Below are 10,937 nucleotides of genomic sequence, written 5' to 3'. Positions count from 1 at the left end.
AAGGAATCCCTGGTGGTCTCTGCCAGGGGCAGAGGTCGAGGCAGCGGGGAGGGAGGGCGGCCTGGTCCTCCTGTGCCTCCACGGAGCCCACGGGCCCCGGGCACGGTAGGCGAGCCGGCCTCCCACCAGCCACGCGGAGCGTCCTGTGGCTGTGGCTTCTCTGCGCCAGCGCTCGGCTGCTCCAGGACCGGGGGGAGCACACGACGGGGGGAGCTACCAAGGCCCAGGGAGGAGAGGCTGCTGGGCAGCTGCAGCCGTGAGTGGGTCGCACTCAGGATGGGCTTTCTAGAAACAAGGGCACAGGCTTTGCTCCGTGGCTGGGAACTGCACGGCCTGGGGGGAGATTCGGGTGGATTCTGGAAGCCGCGTGACCTCAGCAAGGGCAGCTTCCCACTGACCGTGTTTCGGCTCCAGGAAGCCAGTGTGTGAGTGCTCCAGGCCGCACCGCGGAACGTCTGCCTGTCCTCTGCGGGTGTGGACAGAGAGGACGGCAGGGCAGCAGCCTTGCCCGAGGACACGGAGCCTTGGCCCAGCTCCCCTTCCTCTGCAAACGCCGGGAGGCCCGCTTGCGGGAGCTCCTTTGTTCCTCCGCCCGCCGCCCTGCGTTTCCAGTATTGTTCAGGGGACGGAAGTACCGATCCCTGCGTCTGATCCTGCGTCTGCTTCCACACGGGCAGGGCACCCAGCTGGCAGCCACAAAGCAGCAAGGACACGATGTGACTCGCAGGCCGGGCAGAGGCCGGGGGCACCCACCGAGGGGCCCTGCCGCCCCCCAAGGCCAGCGCGATTGAGGAGAAGCCTCCCGGGAGGATGTCCCACGTGGCTGCGCTTTTCGTTTAGGTCTTGAGGCCTGGAAGAGCGCGGGGGCTGGGGGCCCGCTGGCTTCCCCCGCTTCCCCGGTTTCCTCCGGCTGCCGAAAGGCCAGGGAGGTAGAGCACCCCGTCCCCTTCCCTGACCCCTCTCAGTGCCGATCCCGTGGAGCCGCGGCAAAGAGACCTCTGGCCTCCCCCTTCTGTCGCCTACTGGACCCGTCCCCGCTGCCACCGGAGGCTGAGCTGGGGCTGCAGGTTTACCCGTTCTTCAGTTTTCCTGCAGCCAGGGGCTCGGCCCACAAAGGGAACCAGCGGTTTTGTCAGCAAACCAAGGGCAGGCCCCTGAGCCCCTGGACGACGAACGCGGGATCTGGAGTCAGCCAGACCAAGGTCGGATCCTGCCTCTCACCGGCCAGGAGTCAGGCAGCTCACTCTCCTGGGCCTCCACTAGCTTTTCCGTAAAATCCAGGTGACGGTGGAGGGCTGCGGGGGCTGTCGGGTATTCCCGAAATGGCAGGTGCGCCCAGGGAGTGTCGTGGGACCTGCTGCCCACCCCCCACCCGCATCATTCCTGCGTCCAGTGCTGGCTTCGGGTTCTCACTCATGTTTACTGAGCGCTTGGGACTTAGAGCGCCGGGTGCAGCCGGCCGTGTGGACAGAGCCATGCGGGGCCTTGCCACAGGGAACCGCACACATCACACGGGTGTGAAGATTAGACGGTCACAAGGCTGGAGTGGGTGTGGGGCCCGAGGCGGGGCGGGGTGCCCCAGGCTGCCCCCTCGGCCAGAACACCCGCGTGAGCCGGACCTCGGAGGGGCGGGTGAGGTAGGGCGTTTGTTCCGAAAGAGCAGCGATCCCAGAGGCGCAGGCCGCGGCCGTCCTGCCAAGCTCACGGAGCTGCTCGGAAGTCAGTGGGTGGGCAGGGCTTGGTGGGGGACAAGGGCAGAGCTTGTCTGTGGACCTGTGGCCATGGGCCTATGAGCAGGAGGACGCCAGAGAGGTTTCCAATGACGGACGTGATGCTGTCAGCCTTTGCTTCAGGAAGGTGATTCCGCCGAGGAGCTTGCCTGGGAGGTGAGGACGGCCCGGTGGACGGCAGCTGCAGGAAAGAGCCAGAGGAGTGTGGCGCGGAGTCGCAGGGCGGTCACGGGGGGACTGTGGCAGGGCGTGAGCCAGTGACAGCACCTGGAGATGGGGTGGTGCCTGGGACCAGCGCCTCCTGCGAGGGCTCCCCAGGGACTCTCATGCCCGCACCCGGGGCGGCTGGTCACCTGTCGCTTCCCTGTTTTACAGACGGGACGCCCAGGGTTGCGGGCAAAAGCAAATGCTGCAATCTGTCCGAGACCACGACAGCAGCCGGCGCCGAAACCACACGAGGCTTCCGCCTCCACGACCGGCACCGCTTCTCAAGCTTGACGTCTGCCTCCCAAGACCCCAGTGATTCCAGAACCAGCGGTGCAGGGAATGGCCCTCCCGCTCCCCATGGGACCCCCGGGGACACAGAGCGCAGCCTCCATCTGGCCATACTCGATGTCAGCTACGTGTGGTGACCCTGGTTTCCTCCCCCACCCCAGAGCCTCCCCCCGTGTTGCTGGTGCAGACAGGGAGAGGTCACGCCCGCCCGGACGACGCAGTCTCCTCGTCAGCTTGCCTCTGTCTATCTGTCTGTCTTCCTTCCTTCCTTCTTCCTTTCTTTCTTTTGATTTAGTTATTGATTTCAGAGAAAGAGACAGAGGGAGAGAGAAACTCTCAAGCAAACACCCCCCCACACACACACACACCCCCACTGAGCGTGGAGCCCGGTGTAGGGCTCGATCCCATGACCCTGAGGTCACGACTTGAGCTGCAATCCAGAGTCAGGAGCTCAACGGACTGAGCCACCCAGTGCCCCGCGCGGCCTGTTTTGCCGGTGGAAACCAGCCTGCGGGATGTGTTCGAAGGAGGCCTGGCGTCGCAAGAATGGAGAAGGACGAGGCTCCATCTGCTTCCCGGAATCCCGCCCCAGACGCCCAGCCCTGGGGTGGCTCCTTCCCTGCCCTTCTGGGCTCTTCCCACTTTGCAACCCGAGACCGGCGTTTTGGCGCTTAGCGGTCATTCTCCCCGACGCAGGAGGGAGACGAGGCTCCTTGGGCTAGCGAGTGGCATGGCAGCCAGCGAAGTCAGGTAAGCCTCTGCTTATGTCCCTGGCCTAGAGAACACTGTCCCGGTCTGGCGCCCACAGCCCTCAGAGACCTCTCTGTGGCCCCTCACGCCAACAGTTCCCCAGACACCCCAAGATCCGGGCCATGCCCCTTTGCTGCAGAAATACCCTTCCAGCCAAATATCCTCCCCTTCGCCCCCAGCTGTGCAAACTTGCTCTGTTGAGGTCTAGGGCAGCAGACTTCCTGCTCCCAGGGCTGTGGAAGCCAGGTCCCTGGCTCCTTCTCTACAGGCTCCCGTGGACAGAGAGGCTGGGCGTGGTCATCTCTGTGTCCCCTGCCCGATGCCGTGCACAGAGTCTACCAGTTTCAGTGGGTTGGAAAAGGTCCACAAGAAGGATGCTAGGGGCTGCATTGTCGCTCCCCAAGGGCGTACGTTGAACCCTAATCCCAGGGTTCACCCGTCCGTCACCTGAGAACGTGACTGTCTATGGAGTCAGGGTTTTTGAAGAGAAGATAAAGATAAAATGAGGTCAGGAGGGCGGGAACCAGTCTGACGCGAGTCCTTAGAAGAGGCCGTCAGGACGCAGACACAGGGGACAACTGTGTGGGGACCCAGGGAGCAGACAGGGAGAGAGGCCCCTGCAGGAAGGGCCCCGTGACATCTCAGGCTCCGTCCCCGTCCCTCTCTGCTCCCCGTTCCCACCACCTCACGCAGCAAAGGGTCTCCCAGCCCCGCGGAAGCAGTCCTTGTCCTCTGTACTTTCAAGGACACGGGAAACCCCGAGCTGATTGCCCCGAGAACAAAGCGCACGTGTTTCAGCTGCCACCTGCCCGGCGCCCGCCCCTGGAGGCTCATTGGCGCGGGTCCCAAACGAGCCCCTGACCCGCACTCATGCCCAGCAGGCCCCCCTTTCCCAAGCCTGAGTCACCAGCCTCCGGGAAGGGACGCACGGGGGCCCAGGAGATGGGGAGACAAGGGAGCAGAGTCTGAGAGCAGTGGGGAGGCCCTCCCCCTCCCAGACCTCACTTGCAGGCTGCGAGCGGCCCTGGATGTGACGGACAGCGCCCGCCCTGCCCGCGCTGCGCCGTCTTCCGGTCGTTTAGGGCCCTGCCACACCCCTGCAGGAGAGCTGCCACCACCAACTAAGCGAACAGGAGCTGGGAAGCCCGATCTGTTTTGAAGACGGCCGCGTACAGGCGGATCAAAGGTCGAGCCCGGAGGCTGCTGTCAGCTCCTGGGGCCCACGACTTCATACAGCTCCGGAGATCCCTGGCACCTGCCCGCGGCGGAGGCAGACCCGGGCGGCTCGCTCGGAAGCTGGAGCCTGGCTGGAGGGCGAGGAAGGGTTGGTGGGGGCCACCTCCCCGCAGGGTCATCCCCAGGTGGGGCAGGGCATCGCCTCTGCACACCCTCCTGGGGAGGGGGGAGGCCAGGAGAGGGGCTGGGATGCTGGCCTCTGAGCTGGCGCTGCGCTGGCCCCCAAGCTTCTGCAGGGCTCCCCGGCACACTTCTGAGAAGGCAGCGGCTCCTTCCTCCACGGGGCGGCTGAGGAAACAGGCTCGGAGCTCATCCAGGACGCGTGAGCCGGCGCCGAGGCCTCCGCGTGCCCCAGCGGAATAGCAGGGAAGGGCGGGGGCTGCAGGGCTGGGGGTGGGGGTCCCCGTCGGATCAAGCGTCGGTCGGGGCACGGGTAGAGCGAGGCGGATGTGTGTGTGTGCCTGAGCATGTGAGCGCGTGTCCCCCTTAGCACCCCGTAGCCCGTGGCCGGTGAGAAGTTGTTTGTAGGTTTCTGTGGCGTTTGCATCCGTGTCGCTGTGCGTCCTCACCCTTTCCTTCATCCCTGAGCTTTACTCGTGTGCCGTCAGACACCCCCGGCGCCCCCAGTCCTCAGCAGGCCCTGAGCGCGGGGCTGGGATTCCTGCCCCACCCCCCCGTTGGATGAGTAGAAGGAAAGAGCGGAGGCATTTGAAAGACGAGGAAAGTGACACAGAGAGGGGAAGACACTAGCCCGAGGTCACACAGCTAATAAGCGGAGGAAGGGGATTAAAATCGCAGCAGTCTGGGTCCGGAGGCCACGCTTTTAAGCATTCTTTGCTACAGGGATAATTCTTCATTTAAAAAGAAAAATTCTAACTAAATCCCTATATAGTAACTTGTTGCCACGATGTCTGTGTATTGTTTTTAGGAAGAGATCCTGCCCTGCCCCGTGGGAGCGCCCGCGCACCAGCAGGCCGGCAGGTGGACAGGAGTCAGCCTGGACGTGGGCGGGTTCCCCTTCCTCTCCTCTCAGGGGCCCTCCTGCCTCGTCCACCCTCACCGCAGCCCCCCACCCTGCGCCCCTCAGGAACCCACCGTCATCAGCACCTTGCGTGGGTGGTGTTAATCTGGTAAGCCTCCGTGGTGTAAACGAGGCTCATCCAAAGGAATGAGCGTCTAATTGTGAAAACCTAAGCCCAGAGGCACAACGACAGGAAGTTATTTGGGTTGGGGGAAGGATTTCTCCCTGTCCCCACACTCAAACCGCTAGAGGGCAAGCGGGATAACTACTGTGTCTGAGGACCGTTCCACCCAGAAATGGCCTGTGGTCGGAGCACGGTCGCTCTGGGTTGCTGCGGATTGCGGCGGGCAGAGGGAGCTTCTGAGAACAACCACATCTTCACACGTGGTCGTTCCGTGGCCGCCCTGCCCGAGCCCATCTCTTATGCGCTCAGAGTTTGCTCAGGGGACTGTGCCCCGTCAGCCCTCTTGGCGGGCCTGACCGGACTGCAGGGCACTCAGCACCTAACCAGGGCACCGGCGCCCAGCAGGAATTGGACGCCTGAGAGCACAGGGGCTTCGTCTGAGAAGACAGAGAAAGACCCCCAGGCCTCTCCGGACGCTCGCGGCGGCGGGGCCGGAGCTCCTGCTCAGATGTCCTGGTGACTTGGAGTCTGAGCTGGTGTCCGGTGGGGGAGCGTGTGAGCGTGTGTGGAGTGTGTGCACACGGCCGTGTGGGTGAGTCTTTGTCTCGAATAGCCTCCTTGAACAAGGATTCCCCCCGCCCCCCAGACTCGGACAAGCCGGTGCTGCTGGAGCTGGTCTTCTGGAGAAACCGGGAGCTATGTGGGTGTTGGGAGGACCTGGCGGCCCCGGATCTGCCCTGCTCTGCCGGTCTCCTGGGCCCCAGATCTCACTGCATCTCAGAACTGCTTGAGGGCATATCGGGCTCGTGTGGCTTGGCCCCACTTTCAGATGGCCTCCCCTGCGCCTCGCCGGCCTTGTCTAGACCCAGAGACGGCCGCCGCATGCAGACGCCACCCACCCGCCCTGCAGACGCCGTGGGGACTCCCCTCACTGCCCTCGGCCTGCCCTTGCGCCTCCCTCCATGTGAGGTCAGGATGCCGGGCCCCGTTCTGGAGGCCCAGACAGAATGCACGACCTGCCAGGAGGCACAGGGCACCGAGGTTCGCGCGCCCCCTCCCCCGGTTGGCGTCCCAGTGCTGCGCGTGCGGAGGAAGCTGTCAGACGGCACGTGCGGGGGGCTCCGGGAATGAGAGTCTGCAGAGACCTGAGCGGGTCGTCCGCGTACCTGGCTCCCCAGCTCCGGAGGAAGGCTAGTAGTTGTTCCACGTTATGTTGCCTTGGGAGAGACCAACTTTCTCACCCGATTCCCTCCTCTGTAATCACAGTGAATCGTGTCGCAAGCCTTCTCCGGGCTCTGGCACCCTGCGGGGAGACAGCGGAGCCATTCTGGGCTTTCAGTTCTCTATTCTGCTAGTGCCTTGTGCTGGCTGCAAACAGCTCAGGTTTATTGTCTCATAGTTCTCAGGTCAGAAGGCTGACATGGGTCTCGCTGGGCAAAGTCAAGTGCCTGTAAGGCTGGCTTCTCCTGGAGAGTCCAGGGGAGAACTTGTCCTTACTTTCTCCAGCTCCTGGAGGTGCCCACACTCTGGCTGGTGGCCCTTCCTCCTCCTTCCGAGCGACGTGGCGCGCAACAGAACTTCTTCCACCTTCTGACGGCAGCTGGGGAAGCCTCTGCACTTTCAAGGACACTTGGGACTAGATGGCCCCTTGAATGACCTGTGGCACTGTCCCATCCAGGGTCCTACCCACATCTGCCAAGTCCCCTCTGCCACAGATGGTACCCTATCCACAGGTTTGGGGGCTCTGACCATGGACATCTTGGAGGGCAGTCCTCCAAATCACGGAGAGCCCAGAGACGCCCCCCCCACCGCAGACACCTCCCATGTGACCAGCCAGGAGTCCTCGTTAGCTCTCTGTCCCTTCAACCATGAGCACGTGGTTGGTCCGGGGTCCTGGATCTGCACCTGCTCCCCACCAGAGCTGCCTCGGGTGCCCACTGCTCTGTGCCCCCCACTGCTCTGTGTCTCCCTGGGTCCCCGCCCCATCCGGGCTCTGCAGTGACCCTTACTCCCCACGGCCCCTCTCTCGGAAACTCGGACGACCTTCCCCCAGGAGGGCGGTGAACGAGGACTTCAGGGACCGCACACAGCATTCGGCCCCAAAGGGGACCCACCCCTGCTGTTGAGAGCCCTCAGTGTGCCCCACCACAGGCACGAGGCTTTGGTCCCTCCCCGTATGGGACGGTATTCAACACGTGCCGTAAAGCCCCACTGTCGGCCCCCAGGACCTCCTGCCCATCAAGCCACATGCCACAACCAGGCCGCAGCCGAGGACGTGAGCACAGTGCGACGGCGGGAGCGGCTGGGTCCCGCTAAGTTCAGTTTGCCTGTCTGTGACCGGGAGGGTCGTCACAGTGGAAGCCCATCAGGCTGCTGTCCGGATGAAACGAAGTCCCAGGAGCGTCGGTCAGCTACAGTACAAGTGCCCCGCACGAGCTAGCCGCCATCATCGTGGTCCGTCATCAGCGTGGCTGCAGGAATGGAGTCCACTCCACCAGGCAAACTTGCAGAGACCAGAGGCACCCCGTGAGGACGGACAGTGAGCCTTGGTCCAGATGCCACTCTGCCCGCAGCGAGTGTTGGAGCTCCACGGAGCTGCTTGTCCCTTTTGGACCGTCCTCACTCATCAAGCAGGGTGTTACTCCTTGCCAGTGTGGCAGCAGTCGAGCGAGAAGCAGACATGCAGAGACCCCCAACAAGAGCACCTCCTGGCTCAGGGTAGGGCAGAGGCAGATGGAGGCGTTCACCCCTCCTGGGTCCTCACCGCCTGAAAGCCCTCCAGGCAACCTCGCTATGGACGCTTGGAGTCACTCATCACGTGGCCCTGGGATACTGAGGCATGGCACGGCAGAGTGCATGCCCCAGGTCTCTGCGCCCGACTCAGTCCTTACTCACCCCTACCTTGTCCCGGGAAGATGTCCCCAGGCTGCAGAGAGGACCGGCTCAGAAGAGGAAGTCTCCACCTCATGCAAGAAGGTGGTGGGTATGAGGGCTGGGGCCCCAGAGGGCTCCGTCCCTGTCCCTGAGCCCCAGACCCCCACGTGCAGGAAGCCGTCAGGGGAGGGGCATCTGAGGAAGAGAGACCGGGCATTTGGGGCAAACGGTGGACCTCATGTGAAGTCCCAGAGGGAGAGAGGACGTGGGTGCTCAGGACCTGACCTGCCTCCCGGAGGAGCCGCTTCTCTGGGCTGGGTTGTAGGAAAGAAGCCCCAGGTCCCGTGTTCACTGCAGCGCCACTTAAAAGAGCCAAGATATGGGAGCCGCCCAAGCATCCGCCGAGAGTTGAACGGGTCAACAAGAGGAGTGCTGTACGTCCACAGTGGAATATCACTCAGCCGTCAAGAAGAATGAGAGCTCGCGGTTTCAAGCACACGGGTGGACCCAGAGGCTAGTGTGCGAAGTGCAGTAAGTCAGACAGAGAAAGACAGAGTCCACATGATTTTATTTATATGCAGATTCTAAAAGAAATCAAACACACAAACAGAAAGCAGACGCGGACCCGTAAGGACAGAGAGCACACTGGAGGCTGCTCGAGGGAAAGGGGTTGGAGGGACGGGCACAGTGGGTGAACGGTTGTGGGAGAGTCTGGCTTCCAGGTACGACGGACGCGTCACGGGGATGAAAGGCACAGCTGCGGGAGGACGGTCAGTGCTGGTGTGTCAGGGCCATGCGGGGACAGATGGGAGCTACGCCCGTGGGGAGCACAGCACGCTGGACAGACTCGGGAGTGTCTGTGTTGCACACCCGAAATCAGTGTACCATTGTGCCCCAATTACTCTTCAGTAAAAGCAAATAAGTAATAAACTAACAAATAACCAAAAAACCTAATTTAAAAAAAGAAGCAACAGCAGCTGCACCAGTGTGGCCCCGGAGGGCGTGTACCTCTGTGTCTTCTTCTGGATGTTAGGGACGCCCCCCAGGGTAGGAGCCAGTTAAAGTCAAGAATCCCAACTTGGACTCCTGAGGTTTGCCCATCCGGCCGGTGTCTGCGGGAGCTCCCCGCCCCCGTGTCAGCCCTGTGGGGGTGCCGGGGGGGCCGTTTCCCCCTCACTGGCTGAAGGAGTGCGCGGACAAACAGCACGGCGCTGTAGACCTTTAAAGAACGCAGTCTCGTTGATGTACGGATTTGCTCATTCATTCATTCATTCATTCGTACAACAGGTGTTTCCTGGGACCGCTGTTCTGGGCTTGGCGAATGCAGCAGTGACGGAGACACAGCAGCATCTGCCCGAGAGTTTCAGTCCCCTGATTACAATGAGTAGGAATAAGAGGAATTCTCCTGGCATCTCTTTTTCACGGCAACCGCAGGTAGTAATCCATGCCCGATTTCGAAATGCAAACACCGAGACCAAATTCATCGCCTAATTACTCCTGAAGAATAACCAACCAGCCACGGGTGAAGCTGAGTGTGAAGCTGGATATAAATGCTTAGAAATAAATGAAAATATAGCATCGCCCCCCCCCCGCCCACCTAAAATGTTTGTGTTTCTAAAGACACTGAAATGTTCTGAATTATAAAATTTTGATTTCATTGTTAAGCATGTGGTGGCTCTAGACTGTGTCTGGGTCTTTATTCTTGTAAAGTGATTTCAAAAAATTATGCACCAGGAGGTAGCTAGAATGAAGTTCACGGTGTCTCATTACAGCGCGTGAACAAAGAGGAAAGCCGGGCGGCAGGTGTCACAGAGCAGGACACGTTCCGGTCTGCCCCTGGGCCCTGTCACTCCTCCCAGGGAAGGGAGCGTGCTCAGCCCTCCTTGGCCTGGGGGCCGCTTCTGGACAAGGCTGGAACGTGGCTTGAGGATTCTTTCCGTCAGGAGAGGGAACTGGAGATTTCTAGGCTTGGCAGGTGCGCGGAGCTTCAGGGTGACTGAGATCTGTCCCTGCGTCCGAGGCTAGAGCTCCGTCCCCCGCAGGTCTGTGACCTTGGATTCTCTATGGAACTACCAGAAAATGTCCTTTTCTATTGAAAGAGAAAAATATAACAATTCTGTGGGGAAACCTACTTACAAATAACACAGACAATGAACACAGACTTACTTTATGTCTGAAAGAAACCTCAGCAGAAGATCTCGACTTTTTCACTAGATTCCCACTTTCTATAGTTATGAAGAGGGTTTTTTTTATTTTTCTTTTTGAAGACAGTTTTACGCAGGATTTCTGGAACTGCCTGGAAATTCACAATCTCCATTGAACCCAGTCTCCTGATACATGGTCCAGAATCTTTCTCCTTCATGTCTTTCTCTCTCTCTTGTTCTTCGAGAGTCTCGGGCGACTGCTGCCTGTCTTTCGTGCTCAGTGTGAGGCCAGGCACAAAATAGGAACGTAAGTGGACATTTCGACTTGTGAGCCTCCAACTGTGCCCGGGTGACCATGGTAGGCGCCAGATCCGAGCCGGCTATGCGCTCTGCACCAGCACACACGTGTGTCTGCACACAGGAGGAGGGATTCTTGCTGTTACTTATTTTTATAAAAATGGGGTTGGGGGCCCCCGGGTGGCCCCATTGGTGAAACATCTGCCTTCGGCTCAGGTCATGATCTCAGGGTCCACGGATCGAGCCCCGCATCGAGCTCCCTGCTA

General features: G+C 60.9%; 1 protein-coding gene across 1 annotated transcript; it reads left to right on the top strand.

Annotated features, from left to right (window-relative positions):
- Positions 1–1,322: 1,322 nt before the first annotated feature.
- Positions 1,323–9,882, top strand: LOC132015488 (uncharacterized). The gene is made up of 6 exons (XM_059395973.1): positions 1,323–1,329; positions 2,106–2,344; positions 2,922–2,975; positions 4,058–4,299; positions 5,140–5,341; positions 9,518–9,882. Exons 1-6 carry the CDS (start codon positions 1,323–1,325, stop codon positions 9,719–9,721), a joined length of 948 nt encoding a protein of 315 aa, XP_059251956.1. The 3' UTR covers positions 9,722–9,882.
- The last annotated feature ends 1,055 nt before the right edge of the window (positions 9,883–10,937 follow it).

This window comes from Mustela nigripes, chromosome 4 (genome assembly GCF_022355385.1).
Source record: "Mustela nigripes isolate SB6536 chromosome 4, MUSNIG.SB6536, whole genome shotgun sequence".
Taxonomy (NCBI): domain Eukaryota; kingdom Metazoa; phylum Chordata; class Mammalia; order Carnivora; family Mustelidae; genus Mustela; species Mustela nigripes.
The sequence above is the reverse complement of the archived record's forward strand: the minus strand, read 5'-3'. Positions and strand labels throughout refer to the sequence as shown.